This window comes from Epinephelus lanceolatus, chromosome 5 (assembly GCF_041903045.1).
Source record: "Epinephelus lanceolatus isolate andai-2023 chromosome 5, ASM4190304v1, whole genome shotgun sequence".
Taxonomy (NCBI): Eukaryota; Metazoa; Chordata; class Actinopteri; order Perciformes; family Serranidae; genus Epinephelus; species Epinephelus lanceolatus.
In genome coordinates, this window is record NC_135738.1 from 49451857 (window position 1) to 49470518 (window position 18662).

At 40.3% G+C, this 18662-nt stretch overlaps 1 protein-coding gene across 1 annotated transcript in view; it reads left to right on the plus strand.

Moving 5' to 3' along the window:
* The window catches only part of pard6a (par-6 family cell polarity regulator alpha), a 124132-nt gene extending 110092 nt beyond the window's left edge, over nucleotides 1–14040 (plus strand). Inside the window, exon 6 of the mRNA XM_033617519.2 lies at nucleotides 7130–14040. Coding sequence (XP_033473410.1) covers nucleotides 7130–7469 — 340 coding nt within the window. The 3' untranslated portion in view covers nucleotides 7470–14040. The remainder of the gene's footprint in view (nucleotides 1–7129) is intronic.
* Nucleotides 14041–18662: the final 4622 nt, after the last annotated feature.

Sequence of the window (18662 nt, forward strand, 5' to 3'; positions counted from 1 at the left end):
CTGACACCCCTGACCTAAATCCAACAGGAAGTGAGATATTTGCCCTTTCAAAGTAAGATTTTGCCTTAAAACTGCCTTTCCTAAAAAATCTTCTTCTCATACACCGCTTATCCAATCGGCTTCAAACTTGCACAGATGACAGATCAACTCGTTCTAATCAAAAGTTATTCGTAACTTTTTCATTACTCGCTTAGTTTGGATTTTATGGGTTCCATAAGGTGAGATGTCAGAAAAACGTCCTGGCGATCTTCGAAAGCTGTCCCATAGGAAATGAATGGCAGCAGGGGGGAGAAAGAGACCAATCTTAGGGCTTTTTCTAGCATTTACAGCGTCTCCATACTTTGTGCTACAGACTCCATTCCAACTCTCAAATGTTGCCACAGGTCTCATCTATTCACTCATGTTTTCATCTTTTTCATATCTTTTACCGTTTTTCATCTGTGCCTCTCAAAGTACCATGAGCAAAAAGTGGAGAAATTTTGAGTTTACAATGGGTGTGTATTGCACGGAATGCTGTGAGCTAGAGTGGAGAGGGCTCTAAAAATCGTCTAAAACTTTTGTCTTTAACTCGCTGCCATGGCCACAATTTTCACTGTACAGACACAATTTATACCACAAAACGTAGGAAAATTTGTCCTGCTCACAGATATGTTGACATGGAATCTCTCACACGTACACATTTCTGCTGAGTGGCTCCAAAGCGAAGGGAGCGCTGATTTTTTTCTCATTCACTCCCATGTAAACTCAGAGGAGAAATTTCTGGAAACAGCTTAGGTGCAACACATTTTAAACTCGCTCCCCTGACCACATTTTTGACTCGAGAAATATAAAACGCGACGCGCTTTCACGAGACGTGAACCCTTTATTTTCTTGCTTGGACCAACGGTTTGGGTATGCGAAGCATTTGTTCGAGGAGTTAAATCCCTTTATAAACAGCCTTTGGTGATCTGCTCTCCTGACGTGTCTGTGTCTGCCACAGGTGCGGGCAAGTCATTAATCGCCATGACAACGGCTGCACACACAGACACAGCCACAGGGCTCTCTGGTCTGTGTGTCTCACAATCTTTAAAGGACAGATTACAGCAGCAGAAACTTCATTTGAAACAGAACACACACATTATTAACCCCTACAGTGCCAAAATGGGCTCTCTAGTGCCACATAGGTGCACTAAACTGGCCACTGCAGCCCGTAGGAATGTCGTATCAAGATCAAACCAAAACTGGTGTGTTTGACTTACAAATCACGCGTTGACACCCATGACCTAATTCCAACAGGAAGTGAGCTACTTGACCTTTCAAAGTAAAATTTCACCTCAAACGTGCTCTTAAAAAAATACATCTCCTCCTACACCGTTTATTTTATCGGCTTTAAAGACGCAGACATGACAGCTCAACTGCTGCTAAACAGATCTTCTGTATAACTTTATCTCTCTCATCATCACATTTTTTTCATGATTGGACCAACGGTTTGGGAATGGGAAGAACTTGTTCGAGGAGTTAAATCTCCACTACAACAGATCTCTCTCTGTGTTCTGTCTGTCTCTCTCTGCTCTTCTCCCAGGTGCACCTACTTCATCACCATGGCAACCGCTGTCACACACAAACTCACAGAAACATGATGTGTGTGTGTGTCTAAATCTTACATGCAGATATGACAGGGGCACAATCTCCATTTTGACCCTTTAGGTGCCAGAGTTTATTGAGCAAAAAAAAATTCCATTTTCATTTCCACATTTCAAAAGGCTGTGGCTTGAAAGTGGTGAGACATAAAGGCATACTGTAAATGACAAAACTATTCATCATGACCCAAAGTTTGTCATGGGAGTAAATTAACTCATCTAATTTGCATTCCGTGACGTCACTAGGCGGCGGCCATATTGGATTTCATAAATCTCAGTAAAACAGCATTTTGAACAGATTCACACAGTAGATTTCTTTTGTTTTGTGCTGTTTTTGTTGTCTCTTCCTCAAAATAAAGGAAGAGGAATCTGATGGGAATAAATTAACTCATCTAATTTGCATATCGTGACATCGCTTATCCATACCTACAGCTACAGAAAGCATTCAAACATCAAAACGTTCAGCTCTGTAAGGATTTTCTGATGTTTGTGGCAACATGTTTGATATTTCTAAATAATTCACAGTGACGACATAAGCTGGGGGCCGAAACGGACGCGAGTGCGAGGTCCCGCCAAACGCTGCTTGCAGCTTTAATTTTTTATTTTTTTTTTTTCTTCTGCCCATATGATCGCATTTTTCACTGCCTGAACATACCCCAAAACTCACCAAACTTGGAATATAAGTCACACCTGGCGAAAAATTTTATAATCTATTCTCGTCCTGAATTTCCACCACTAGGTGGCGCTATTATTAAGGAAAGTGCGTTTTGGCTCATAACTCCCATATACTTTGTGGCACATTCAAAAACTTTATATCCACGCCTTCAGTGAATTGTGCTGAATCTTGTGGTATAGGCCACGCCCATTTCCGCCTACCGTTTTTTTCCGCAAATTCGCAAAATGTCGCAAACCTACTTTTTCGAACTCCTCCCAGGCAATTTCACTGATTGGCATGAAACTTTGCACACAGCATCTGTGGACCATCCTGACAAAAAGTTATTAAAAGAATTTCGATATTCCAAACAATACTTAAGTTATTAAATAGCAACTTCCTGCAGATTTCGTTCGAAACAGGAAGTGCTTTATATCTCCACACTGGTGTATCCGAATGACATGAAACTCAGGTTACCACTTCCCCATGAGCCCCTGAGGCTCTGTGCAAAATTTCAGGTGATGACCACAAGGTGGCACTCTTTAAATTGAAGTATTTTATATCTCAACATCGGTTGGGCGGATTAACACGAAACATGGTATAATTATTGTCAATGCCCTCCTGAGGATATGTGACGAAGGACTTACCAATCCGCCACTAGGTGGCGCTCTGCTGGCCGTCTAATTTAATATTTTGCACTGTGCCAACACCATAACACTCATGGAAATAAAATTGATAGGGGTGGTATAGATTGGCCCCTGTAACTCACACACCAAAAATGACCAGCAGGTGGCGCTATTTTCAATGCAAAAGCATTTTTGGCTAATAACTCCCACATAATATGTCGCACATTGTTAAACCTTCTATTTACGTGTTCTCTGAATTTCGCTGAATTGTGTGGTGTAAGCCACGCCCACTTTTGCGGTAACTTTCCATTCGCTAAATCGCGACAAATGAAAAACATACTTTTTCGAACTCCTCCTAGGCGATTTGACCAATTTGCACCAAACTTTGCATGTAGCATCTGTGAACCCTCCTGACAAAAAAGTTATTAAAAGAATTTTGATCATCCAAAAAATGGCCAAAATATAAAACAACAAATTCCTGCACATTGTTTACAAAACAGACAGTCTTTCATATCTTGACCAAATACAGTCCGATTACCACAACACTTTTGTTAATTGTGTTCCATGGCCCGATGAGGGTTTGTGCAAAATTCGGTGCAAATCGGCCAATAGGTGGCGCTCTGGTGGCAGTCTAATTAGTGTGAATGGAAGTAAATTGGAAAATCTTCAAATCCTCTTCAAAACTCATCGACTTTCAACCTCTTCTTGTCCCTCATACTTTGAGCTACAGACACCATGTCAACTTTTAAAGAGTCAGAAGACCTTGAACTATTGGGCATGTATTTAGCTTCTACTTTTTGGAAAAATACATACGTGGGTTGGGTGCCTACCTGTATACTGGAAATGTAAGTAAGAGATAACGTTTATTTTTTTATTTATTACAGCTGACAAGACTTCTAGGTGCACGCCCCCGACGGCAGCATGCCCCGACGCGCGTGGACTGCGAGGGCCCATTCATCGCTGCTTGCAGCTTTAATTTATTTATTATTTTTCAAAACTCAGAAATGAGTTGTTCTCTGCATGTCAGGGCTGACCTCCTCCTCACAGCGCACATGCACACACACACACACACACACAAACTCAACAGAGTGAAGTCAGACAACAGCAGAGAGGCCGCGGTGCAGATGAAGGGAATATAACTTCAAGATTACTCTAGTTGACAACAACTACGCTTGTTACTGTTAGTAAGTGCGGTAAAACCTCTGCCAGCCAAGCCAATACTTTATCAATACATGTGATCAGCATGTAGAAAGGGTGCGAGAGGGTAGTTATACGCACATCGAAAAAGGTGCAAGGCCGGCACAAAACATGAATGAAAAAGAGGTAGAGCCTGCACACTTACTCCATGCCACAAACTTGGTAAAAGACCTGTATAGAAAAGAAACAGATAAATGTTCTTTTTTACATGGCCAATCTTTCCACCCAACCCATCTGAAAAAAAGCCTCCCCATCAGTCAGTTTAGTCGTATCCGGAGAATTTGTACAAAACAAACAGACTATGAAAAACGAGCTGATGAACTAGAGCATAGATTTAAGAAAAGAGGCTACCAGGACAATTGGATAAAAACCGCCCGAGATAGATTTAGCGGATTAACCCAGGATGAATGCCTAGTCAAAAAGGTTAAAACCTCAGCAAATAACCACCCTAGATGCTATTTAACATACTCATGTCTAGGAAAGGATTTTGAAAAAATCATTAACAAACATTGGCACATCTTAAGTTTAGATCCACTACTCCAAAACATCTTTAAAAATTCTCCTAGAGTGGTGTATAAACACCCTCCCAATCTGAGACAAATGCTGGTAAAATCTGATCTGAGACCAGCCAGAAACCCAACTTTCCTTGAACTGCCTCCTGGCAATTATCGGTGTGGTTCATGCACTCAATGCAATTTTACATACAAATGTACCACGTTTAACCACCCGGTAACTGGGAAAACAATAAAAATCAGAGGTACAATATCCTGCTCAACAAAAAAATGTTATTTACCTCATAAAATGCCCTTGTCGTTTAGCATATGTGGGCAAAACTCAGAGACCTTTAAAAACTAGGGTAGCTGAACACAGGAGCTGTATTCGAACTCAGGACCAGCATAGCCTGGTGGCGGTGCATTTCAGGGAGGCAAATCATTCAATTGCCTCCTTGAGATACATCGGCATCGAACACGTAAATCCCCCAAGAACAGGAGGTGATCTGAACACCCTCCTATTGAAAAGAGAGAGTTTTTATATCTTCATCCTCCAGACTCTTTCCCCTAGTGGTTTGAATCAAGAATATGAGATCACACACTTTCTTTAAATCCATTAGGCTGACTTGAGTGATGAATTAACATATTTTTCTTATTTTTTATATATTCCTATATTGTTCTATATGGTTTCGTCAGTTTACATGTCCCAGTAGCCTACTGGGACATGACTGTGAACACTAATTTTGGTGTTCAGGATCTGTGAGCTTAATCATTTGATTTTTTTCCATTGATGAGGTCTATTTAAATATATGAGATGAGGTTTTGCTGCTAAGATGTATTTTGGATGATTTAACTGTGATGATTTGCTAACTTTAATGTTATTCTGTTGAAGAGACTAATTGGCCCACGCTGATTAATTGAATATAATCCACTTAATATGATTGCTGCTCATGATATATTACTCGATGTTTTTTTGATTTGTAGGTCCCCTCTTTTTTCTGATGGAATTTTATAATATATATATATATATATACATATATATATATATATATATATATATATATATATATATATATATATTCTTAGAGTGTTTTTGATGTACTTGTACTGAATTGTTACCCTGGATTGAATTTGATGTTTGCTTTTTCTGGTCAATGTTTTTTAAAAAATAACCCCAGATGATATTGGGATGATTAATCACACCTGTTGCACACAATGTTATAAATAGAGGTGTGGTTTTCATTTTCCAACATTCAGACCTGATGAAGATCCCTCTAGGATCGAAACGTTGTTCATTAAAGTTTGTGGCATGGAGTAAGTGTGCAGGCTCTACCTCTTTTTCAGCATGTAGAAAGCCATATTTCAATCTGCTCTGTCCACAGTCTCTCATTCACCACTATTATGATTTACGATCATGGACGACACAAGCACATCGCGCTTACGGTGCTAACAGCAAACTGTTGAAGACGAACTAAAATGAAAGTTTAGTTAATTTATTGACTTTATTAATGCCCCTGAGGGGAAATTCAATGTTTTCACTCTTGCTTGTCAATTACACACAGGTCTGAAAGACACACACATGCACAAACAGGACCTATACATGCACAAAGTGGAGAGATGTCAGAGTGGGGGGGCTGCCCTTGGTGAGGGTCTGTATGTAGGCTAACACTTTATCTTAAAATGTACCTGAGCCAGCTGACCTGCAGACAGTGAGTCTCCTAAGTAGAGGGTAACAGCAGTAACAGTGCCAGGTCACCATCGGTCGGCCATTCCTCCTCCTCTTTCAGCTCTTGCCAGCGTGTGAAAGCCGTGCCAATAATAATCCTTGTTCGAGCTTTTGTTTTATCGCTCTCCCGTTTTCTTTTCTTTGTCTCCTTGGACAACACCTTCACCCTCTTCGTTTTATTTCTCGCTTCAGCCATGACAACCACATCTAACTTCGTTCACTTCGGGTTTGGCTACGCTACTCTAAAGAGGGGAGGGGGATATGACTTATGCTGTAAAGCAGCCAAATTTTGTAGTCCTTTTTGTGTCTGGGTTCCTACCTGAACCCTGAAACTGCATAGTGCCAGTGCAAGTGAATCTCAAGCAATGACGGTGTCATCCAACCTATTGAGTTGATGTTCCATCACAAGGATCTTGGATATATGTTTTTTGCGGTCTCAAAATCTCCATTGAGTTGCTTTAATGATAGTACATCTGATTAGAATCGATCGGAATCAAACCTATGTTTTGGCAAAGGCTTGTATGGGGTGCACACTCCACCAGGTGAGGTACAAGTTGCCCCTCAATCTTCTATTTTCAATGGGTTTCCTGTGTTTAAAAACTTGCATCTATGCACCCATTTTGGTAGAAAAAGGGATCTAGATGGTGAACATAGTGGAGCATTTACCAGTTAAACAGTCCAAACCAGAGCTAAAATAGAGTGAATACTGGACTTATTCATCAGGTGTCAGAAACAAAACAACAGATATTAATAAAAAAATGTAACCCAACAAACTGCTCTGTTAACATTACTTGCCCTATTGTTTGTTGTTACTACAGCAACAGCATTGCCGAGGGCGACAGTGATGAAGATGATGATGATGATGATGATGATGATGATGGTGACCTTATTCTGGAAAATGACTGCCTGACACCCTACGAATCCCACCGGGTAACCAACAGCAACAACACTAACCTCAACAGAGACTCACCTAGCAACAGGCCGCATAACTCTGCTGAAGTCAGGCCCCTCCCACAGAGCGTCTCATTGCCTAATAGCGTTGGCGCATCCCTGAGTGACAGCTCCATGGTGGTGTCCAGTCACAATGGAAACCCCACCCACACGTCTAGTAGCAGTCAAGAGAGCATGAGAGAGGATGGCAACATATTAACACTGTAACCATGACAACACTGACAGCTACACTGCAAAAGTCAGGAAAATGGACTGTTACAACCAGAGTGCTATAACCATGACAACTCCAGATGGCTTTTCTCCTGAACAGACTCAGTGGCACTTCTTCTTTTAAAGCTTTCTCCTGTTGACTTACTGATAGTTTCTCTTCTTAAAGTGCAGAAAGATTAGGAACAGTGACTGCACTGCATAGAGACAGCACACAATCCACCAGCTTAACAACACTCGTAACACTTTATATGTCTGCCACTTGTGGCTGAGTTATATAGACACCTGAATTGTCAAGTTCAAAACAATAATTTGTGGCTACCCAAAGGAAATTATTAACTGATCAATGTAGACTCATAGGGAGCAACAACACTGAGAAATAACTGTTAATGCCCTTGTAAAAGCCATAGATTGTTAGTTTGATGTGTTGTTAAGTCATCCTTATTCCAACATTGTTTATGAAGTACGACAAAACTACAAACCGACACCAAACACAAACATCAGTTTTAACTGCAGGATAGCTGATGTGTTCATTATAACAAGACAATGAAGGCACAATATAAAGTGAATCCTTAAGGGCGCTATTTTACTAAACAACCATTGCAAGCAGCGCTCCGACAATTTGGTGATTGCCTGACAATGAAATTCTCTTTGCCCACGTCTGTTTCCAGAGCAAAGTCACTCTGCTGTCAATTGAGGGATTTTCACAATTGCACAGCAATAATGGAATTATCTACTAGGCCTACTGCTACTACAAGCTTTTCCACCAGTAGTTGAATTTAAATTGAACTGTGAAATTAAAGTTTATTGTGGGTAAAGCAGAACCGTCAGTAGAATTAAATATGAGTGATTGCTCCAGTATGTGTTGTCCACAGCTGGTTTATACTGCATTAAAAGTTTCTCCTTCAGGTCATTAAATGGTTGCAGACATGTGAAGGCAGCAGGATACAGGTGGTGATAAATCTGCAGCCTCTGTTTTGAGTTCTGTTTAGAGCTCAGTTGTTTTACAGCTATAAGAGCAGTGTGACAGGCGAAGAGTGGATTTTTTATTCACCACATCCTTTGATCAATATTCCACTTCACCCAGCCCATTTGCACTTTATATTGCTGCACATACATGAACCAAAGTATGAGGTGGAGATGCACACACAGATTCAACTGGTTTAAACCACTTTAAAGTGAGATCAAAGGGGTCTATCAAATATGATTACTGTGGATCATATATAATGATTCTGATTTTACAAATAATGTCATCAACAGTTATTCATAAAATAGGATGGAGATGAGATGGAAAGGTGAAGGTGAGGTATAGGTACACAGTGACTATATTTTATGATTTTCACATAATTTAAGAATTAATAAAATGCAAACGTCAGTTCCCTCCCTAGTATAGCAAACTTTAATCATATATACACAAACACATGGATATGCACACAAACACACTATAAACCATCAGGGAGCAGGGGTCAGAATATTGAAATTCCTGTCATGGTTGAACAATCTGAGTGTAGCGTGAGTGTCTTATCTGACTCATATAAATCTGTGTGTGTATGTGTGTGTTTATGCATGTGTGAGGTCATGGTGTTGTTGTTGGAGCTCTGGGGGTATTGCCTTACAGTCAGAAATGTTGGCTTACTCAGTCACACACGGCACTCTTTCTTTACAGTCCTCTGTCTCACATCCTACTTTCAACCACACTAAAATATTTTTTGACTGACTGTCAAACACAATCAATGTTACACTCAAGTTTACAAAATAATATCAGCTATGTGATGTACAACAGAAGATGGACAATGGTCATAAACCATCTTTGTAAACTTGGCCTTGGGTGATGCCAAGGCCGTGCTTACAACTATAGTTGTATGTTTTCATATATAATTCATCAGAAATAAAAAATTATAACACCCTAACAGATATATTATACAGAGCTCCATAGTCTGCTTGTGTTTAGTGTCCACTCACAGTGTGAATGCTCTTTCAGTGCTATGGTGCTCTAATCCTGCTCAGAAAAGTCCCTGTGCCCTGGAGAAGGTAGAGGAAACCTGTAAGGTTTTTTTTGTTTGTTTGTTTGTTTTTTCTTGTTATTGTTTTGTGTCTTAAGCATTCAACAAGCAAACCTTACAGAGGTAGAAGCCATTTAATACCCTAAAAGACTTTTGACTGGTTAAAAGCAACTATTAAAGTAAATAGTTTTCAATTTAAAGTAGCATGATCACTTTTAGGAACAAATTAGCTGATTTAAATGGGTCTGATGGCTATTTCCTCTCGTTGGAGAAACAAACGACCAATCAGAGCTCTGTAGGAGGGTTTAAAGATGTATACATCATCGTCCTGTATTTGTAGATATATGAAGCTTTATGAAACATACTGGCAGGAAAATGGCAGCAAAAAGGATGACAAGCATTTAAGAGATGATGATCATCATATTTCTTAGACCGACCTTTAGCTTGTGATGGAGTGAAGCAGTCTGTGAGACATGTTATTTCTGATTAGATGTTTATACAGAAAACTCCTGAGATCTATGAGAGTCATAATATTATCAAAGTATCATCAAGAATAATGCTCAAACCTTACCCTGCGTCCCAAATGTCCATGAAAGCACAATGTATGTCATTCAGCAAATTTAAGGTTTGGTTGGGAAGTTTCCTGTGGCAAATGGAATTCTTGATCCCAGTACTGGTCTGTGTGTGCATAGCTCAGCCTGATGTAACTGTCTCCTGCTATGTCAAACGTAGACTGAGATTCGCTGAAAGGAGTTTCTATGAAGGCAAAGGATGTAGCATCTCTAACCAAACTCTGGCTGCTTAATATAATTGAAACGAGGTACTGAGTTTGAAATCAAATCATAAACACTTAACCAAGTTATATCCACTTGGGTCAATAGGTAATAGACACTGTCTGGTTGAACGTTCTGCTTGTTAAAATGCTATGAGCAAACAGCAAGAGGAACTTAACAGAAAGCATGAGGAGTGCTTGAAAGATTGTCTAAGTCCACTGATGCTGACCTGGATATATTTCGTCAAAGTTTGATGTAAACAGCTACACACACACACACAAACACACACAAACACACACACAAACACAAAACAGTCACTTTTTTTAATTTTAATGTATGTTACTGTAAAATACAAATGTAAATGCAAGATTATAAAACAAGGGAGATTTTCATTACCTGGAAGAAGTTTTTATGTAAGAGAACATTTTATAACATGTAACATATGTAGAGTATTTTTCTTATTCTTGTACTTTTAAATTGTATATGAGAGGATACAGGAGGTGATGTGAACAGTATGTGTGGTAGGTTGTTGCTGTATGTATCAACATGCGCACAATGTGCTGTTTGTGTTGAGCAGATGTGATTAGAACCACCGCGTAATTAAATATAAAGGATGTTGTTTTCAGAGATAGGTATTTCCAAGTCGAAATTATTTTGTAATAAATGCATGCCAAAATGTTTCATGTTAATAATGAAAATCCTGGAATATTCCCCAAAAGAAGAGTACCATTGGTATGTACGTCTGCACAGTCATTCCAAGGTTCACATGTCAGGTGCTTACCGTGGCTTATAAATTTATTCAACATTGTATGGATCATTTGTCTTTGCTGTTGTATGATTGATATTTTTTGTCCCTACCAACAAGCACAGTGTTTGAAATCTTCGAGACAAGCACTGGTGGTTTTTTAAGGCAAATATTGGGCAACCTTAACAAAATTCAAGTGTACAGAATGCATGAGTGGATTACCAACTAGGCAAAGTGGACCAGACCACAAGCAGCCCCAAAGGCCCCAGCTTCACTGTGTGGCAATGTTGGCAACTGATTAATTATAAATTTGTTTGGTAATGCGCACCACTAATGTACAATATAAACTGAAGTGACCAAGGGGCAAGGGCCATCTTTGTCTGTACTATATCAGTATATATTATGCTTACATGGGATATATTCTTTATTAAAACTTTGTGTATTAAAATGTTCTATGATGAGCTAATAGGGAGGGAGGTGGTGGTTGGCTTAATATGGAGCCACATCTAATTTTTTTCCCCTGAGGCCCTAACAGGCTAATCCAGCTATGAGTATTATGTGTACACCAGCATTAAAGAGACAGTTGACAGTATTGTTACCCAGAGTCAGGAAAAAAGCTTGAAGTATCAGATCCAGGATCCAGGAAGAATAGAGGTAGGGGACCCACTCCTACTTAGTTCCATTTCAAAAGGGCCATATTTATACATACTCAGTGTGGTGAATAAAAATCGGATTGTAAAAACAAGAAATGATTTGTTCAGGAACTATTAGGAGCTATTTCTTAACCAATCACAGTAATGAGTTGTCAGGTGCCCAATAATTATTTAAGCATATTTGTACTAGATATATGATACAGTAATTATGGCATACAGTAGTTTCAGCTTGATTTCCATAATAGTCAAATGTGATGGTTCTGATTTGAAAGAAGCATAATTATAAATTGCAAGTTATTCATATCAACAATGTATTGTGGAAACCTGACCCTGGATTTGCCATGAATGATCCAATCACAATTCATCACCTGTTATGAAGTTTCTGTGACTGTATTTCAAAACTTTTGTTTGCTTAAAGTGCCAAATTGTTGTGTTAAGTTTGATTTATGGTACAGACACATTATACATGTAACCTATTTGCCACATGGCTGTATGCAAAATGTGATTTGGACTGTGGCCTCTGACACAGATGCAATTCAAAAATATGATTTAAGTAAAATGGAACAGTAATAAAGACATGTCAGTGTTTTGGATAAGGCAGGGTCATCACTGTGACTTGAGGGTAAAAGCTCTCCCTGAGCCATTTAGTGCTGCCTGGTGTAGCCAGTACCTTTTTCCTGATCCCAGCAGGGTGAAAAGGCAGTAATCTGGGTGGTGGGGATATGTAATAATTCTCCTGGCCTTATATTTGCAGCGTCTGGTATAAACATCTTTTGTGCAGGATAGAGCAGCCCTGTAGTGTGTTCAGCTGAACAAACCATCATTTTTGGAGTGCCCTGCAGTCTGGACTTAAGTGTTCAGTTACTACTGAGCCCCAGAAATGTGCGTTGTCTGGTTTAAACACTCCAAAAATGTATGGTTTGGTCAGAACTTGTGAAATGCTATGCTAAATGCTAGCCTCCTACTACTTACGTCATGTAGACCCTAAATCAGACAGCTATATAGTTTTTGGTAGTTGTATTTATTTCCATTTGTAACAGAGCTAGGCTAGCAGTTTCCCCATGCGTGTATTAAGCTAGGCTAAACATAGGATAGACCTATGTCTGTACTGGACAAGACTCATCTGACTCCGGACAACACAAGCAAACTCAAAATATCAGACTGTTCCTTTAATTAAAGATCATAAAATACCCTGCACTTAACTGTGAGGATCGGTGTGTTACTAGCTTATGTTATGAAGTACATGTACCGAAACAGCCTTTCTTGGGATGCAAAATGGCACGTGTGGAAGAAGGATTCAAGTATGGAGCTCAAGTATATATGACATCCCCTCTCTAAACTACACTGCTGATGTCTGACTCAACAGAAAACAGCTAGTCTGTCGTTGTGGTGATCATGTTGCCAAACCCATCAATGTCATACCACTGTTAAAGGTAGGGTCTGGATGATTTTCCAGTTGCTGTTTGTAAACACACATTCAAATTCGGCCCCTCCTATCAGGCTCAAGTCTCCCGGGTGTACGGCGCCCGGAGGTACGGAAGAAGGCTTCACAGAAGAGGTTCAGGCAAGGCTCGCGCTGGTGCACGTTTGGACACGCTCGGGCATGGCCAGTGGCGTCCCTAGGCTAAAACATTCGGGGCTAAAGCCCCGGATGTTTTTTAATTAGCCCCGTATATTAATTTTCCAAAAAAAAAAAAAAAGTATTTTTTTTTTTTTTTGTTTTAACATCACATCTTCAAACTACGGTTGTCTTATGTTGATGCTTCGATAAAACAGTGTTTTTGGACAGGTTTGAGTAACAATAAATTATTATTTTTTAAAAAAAAGCCACTAACCCGCACCCGCCCCGCCCGTCAATAAAGGGACCCGTTACCTGACCCGCTACCCGTGATTGTATCTAAATCTAATCCAGACCCACCCCACCCGTCAATAAAGATACCTGTTACCCGACCCGTTACCCGTCATTACATAAACAGCACAGACACACTTAACTCAGTTTTAACTGCTTTATTTTTTACCTTTATGATACAGGCTACAACACTCTACAGGAGCAGTGCATCAGGTTATCTGGTAGAAACAATCACAACTGTCTGTGTTCTGATTGCTGACATATTGTTAATGCTGTTAACACTGTTTGAGGAAAACAATAAACCGGTGTAACGAGATGATTACCAACAGACTGATTCATAACTGCAAGAAAATATCAATGCAGCGGCATTGCCTATAAACATCTTCCGTTTTGAATCTTCAAAATAAAATCATGCACCAGTCCGTACAAGTGCGTTGTGCATAAAGGAAAAAAGAAAATCATATGACAGCCAGACAGGTTTAGCTATGAGGCCACTACATTAAACAAAAACAGTTTAAAGTTGGCAGGAAAATATATATATTGTCCACTCCACACAAACAATGTTGAACATGAAGTTGAAATCATATGAACTAACACAAATAAACAGCAGGTAGCAAGTCACTACTCACAGTATGCTTTCCTGTCAGCTGCTGATGACATTTAATTCTTGAGCCTGAGATTGCTGTGCAAGAAAAGGATATCATCCACTGTCTCTGGATTAAGCTGGGTTCTCCGTTCTTGAATGACATAAGAAAAGTCTCTTTCACTCGCTGCGCTCAATGCTGAGATGGCAAGCACATTCTGTGCAATCAGGGCAAGGTTAGGAAACGATTTGCATGCTCCTTCCACCAAGACAAAACATCAAAAGTGCCGTCCTTGTCCTTAGGTGTCTTAAATTCGATGTAGGCTGCCACCTCATCCAGAGCCTGTACACTTTCGTCACTAGAGTCCTCCACGTCTGCTAAATCATCAGCTCCTGGACGGGCATAGACGTCGGAACTAGGGGTGCGGGGGTTGCGGCCGCACCCCCTCCCATCCGCAACCCCGCACCCCAGCCTCCCTACCCACTGCATTACGCTTTAAAAAAAATAAAGAATCTGAATTTAAACTCAATTTGTCTGTCTTACATTTATCTCTTTCATATCATTAATGCATAAATCTATGCTTTTGATGTGATACGCAGCCTGCCTGACTACATACAGTAGTAGTAGCCTTGGCATCCAGGATGTTGTGTCCATCCTGCAAACCTTGCAGCCCCAAACCCGCTCCATGCTGTCGGAGGTGGAGAAGCTCATTAAGCTCTGTCTGGCCCTGCCCTGCATCCAAGTGCTCTTTCTCAGCCTTGCGCAGGCTGAAAACCTGGCTGCGCAACACCATGACACAGGAGAGACTAACACATTTGGCCATTATGAACGCTCACAGTGACCTTATGGATGATAGCGATGTCTCGACCCTGCTTAAAATCTTCATCAGTAGGTCAACTGAGAGAAGGTCCACTTTTGGAAATGCATGAAAGCTCTGAGGGCCGAATTCACAAAGAATGAACTGCGGCCGCTGAAAGCACCTTGAATTGCACTTCACTTGCACCCACAGTTTGCTCCGCAGTGGCGTCCCTAGGCTAAAACATTCGGGGCTAAAGCCCAGGATGTTTTTTAATTAGCCCCGAATATTAATTTTCCAAAAAAAGAAAAAAAAAAAATTTATTTTTTTTTTATTTTTTATTTTTTTAAGATCACATCCTCAAACTACGGTTATCTTATGTTGACGCTTCGATAAAACAGTGTTTTTGGACAGGTTTGAGTAACAATTAATTATTATTTTTTTAAAAAAGCCACTACTTTGGCTTTGGCACGCAAGTGGTTAACACCTCCAGGTCGCACGTGACGTCATTCACCCAAAACAGCAGCGTCAGGCAGCAGGCGCACTTGACAACAGGCAGGCTTGACAACAGCAAGCTGTTCAGCTGTCTTTGGGATGTCACAAAAAAAGATTTCCATGTTTTTCCCCCCAAAGGTGGTCAGCAATCAAAGAGGTAATGGGAATAGAAATTATGTAAAAATGTATAATTTCGAAAAGAGTGTTGCAGCTGGAACTACTAAAGGGAAGTAGCTAACGTTAGCTAGCTAGCAGCTAGTTGATATTACATGGGAAAAAAACGATCTGTTATTATTAGCATCTGTCTGTAAATGCAATTGTAGTGTGTGAGAATTGTGTACCTAAAAATAATTAAGCTTGGGCTTCTTCTAGAGGGGAAAGTAGCTAAAGTTAATGTTAGGCTATAACGTCGAACCATCTTGTTTATTTTCAGACAGGGATCCTGCACAGCCTGCCTCTTTTACTGTAGCTGCTAATGTGTTAAATGGAAAAACAATGTGTTGTTACCTAGCTAGCTAATGTCAGTACATGGGTGCAAACTAAATTCAAAATGGGTCATTCATTTGATGATCTGTGGTTATGGGATTGCATCGTTTTCACCTTTTTCACCGGTGATATGACAGGTTTGCAGTGCACCCCTGTACTTAACCAAGCATTCGTCTCTGAATGCAAGTGTAGTGTGAATTTCGTGTTCTTAAAATAATTTAACACACTTTTTCTCAGATGATGATAATCAAGATGGCACTGCTGCTGCTGCTTCTGCTGGTACTGCTGCTGCCATCAGACAGACAAGCACAAGGGATGTTGGAAGAGGTAGTTAGCTTGTTTCTTAAAATCACTGTGTGATTATTCAAGGTGTCTCTCCACCACTAGGTGGTAGCATTAGGACAGGTTAACATGTTGTTCCCCAACGCTGGTTGGGTTTAAATGAAGCTGGACAGATGGGCAAAATAGAGGAAAAGTTGGGCGATTATGCAGGAAAATAAAATATTTCAGATATGTCTTTTTTATGCTACACTAGAGAGGCGTAACTGGTCCAGTGTTTGGGCATGTGAAAATGCCATAAGTTAGTGGCAACTTTGCCCATAATTATTTGTATTAATTGCAATGGGATACCAATATTGACTATACGTACATTCATAAATAAGCTATAAAATGTTATGTTTACATTTAATTTTCAGGTATGATAGCAGATAGGGATGTGTTCAGGGATCCTGCAGCAGACCAAAGGGAGGACAATGAAAGAGCAGGTACCTGTAGGCTATGTGGAGAATGTCTCTATACAGTATTGAACATTTAAAAAAAAAATAAAAATAATACATTTTTAGAATTTCATTCTAGAAAGTCATTTTTCAGTAGCCCAGTTAGGTTTTACATTTGTAAAAGCAATAATAGGATTATCAGAATCAGCTTTATTATAAAATTTAATTTAATATTTAATTCACAGTAGGCTATGGCTTAACATTATTTTGTACGTTTTCAGAAATGAGAACAGATTCAGCAGACAGAGGTGCTACCAGTGATGCTGCTGACCAGAGCGAGGACAATGCTTGTACCTGTAGTAGTGTAGGCTATGTAAAGATTATTCCATCAATAGCTCATTGGCTTTGGAACTAAAATGTGAGTGAGGCCATAGCTTTATTTTCTCTCTTTCCCCCCTTTTTGGCAATGCAGATGACACGAGGTCAGGGAGGACAGGGAGCCTGTTAGGCAAGAATGATTTAGGGACACGAGAAACGGGCCCAAAGCAACCCAGACTGGACCAGTACCCCTCGACCAGTTTTGGGAAGCAGCAACGGTCTTTCCAGAAGCAATGGTTTGATTCATTTGACTAGCTAGAGTATTCTCTAAGCCGAAATTCTTCGTACTGCTTCTCGTGTAGGCTCTTTAGTACACTCAACCTTAGAGCAAACAAAGATGCTCTCCTCAACACAGAGGGCTTTAAGAACTGGAAAAGGGCCTTGGATAGCTACAGAGAGCATGAGGCAAGTGCTGTCCACAAGTCATCTCTCCTAGCCTGGAAAAATTATAGAGCTACACTAACAGAAGGTGATGTTGTTGACCAAATGAATGTGGAAAATGTTGCCCAGATTAACGAAAGGAGGGAGTACATGCGGCGTATTGTGGCAGTCACTAGCTTTTTAGGCAAACAAGGGATCGCTTTCCAGGGTCACCGTGAAAATGTTGCCAGTGATAATCAGGGGAACTTTTTAGAAGTTATGAAGCTATTGGAAAGATTTGACCCCTTCCTCCAAAACTATCAGGCCCCTTCACATTCTACATACAGTACAGGCCAAAAGTTTGGACACACCTTCTCATTCAATGCGTTTTCTTTATTTTCATGACTATTTACATTGTAGATTCTCACTGAAGGCATCAAAACTATGAATGAACACATGTGGAGTTATGTACTTAACAAAAAAAGGTGAAATAACTGAAAACATGTTTTATATTCTAGTTTCTTCAAAATAGCCACCCTTTGCTCTGATTACTGCTTTGCACACTCTTGGCATTCTCTCCATGAGCTTCAAGAGGTAGTCACCTGAAATGGTTTCCACTTCACAGGTGTGCCTTATCAGGCTTAATTAGTGGAATTTCTTGCTTTATCAATGGGGTTGGGACCATCAGTTGTGTTGTGCAGAAGTCAGGTTAATACACAGCCGACAGCCCTATTGGACAACTGTTAAAATTCATATTATGGCAAGAACCAATCAGCTAACTAAAGAAAAACGAGTGGCCATCATTACTTTAAGAAATGAAGGTCAGTCAGTCCGGAAAATTGCAAAAACTTTAAATGTGTCCCCAAGTGGAGTCGCAAAAACCATCAAGCGCTACAACGAAACTGGCACACATGAGGACCGACCCAGGAAAGGAAGACCAAGAGTCACCTCTGCTTCTGAGGATAAGTTCATCCGAGTCACCAGCCTCAGAAATCGCAAGTTAACAGCAGCTCAGATCAGAGACCAGATGAATGCCACACAGAGTTCTAGCAGCAGACCCATCTCTAGAACAACTGTTAAGAGGAGACTGCGCCAATCAGGCCTTCATGGTCAAATAGCTGCTAGGAAACCACTGCTAAGGAGAGGCAACAAGCAGAAGAGATTTGTTTGGGCCAAGAAACACAAGGAATGGACATTAGACCAGTGGAAATCTGTGCTTTGGTCTGATGAGTCCAAATTTGAGATCTTTGGTTCCAACCGCCGTGTCTTTGTGAGACGCAGAAAAGGTGAACGGATGGATTCCACATGCCTGGTTCCCACTGTGAAGCATGGAGGAGGAGGTGTGATGGTGTGGG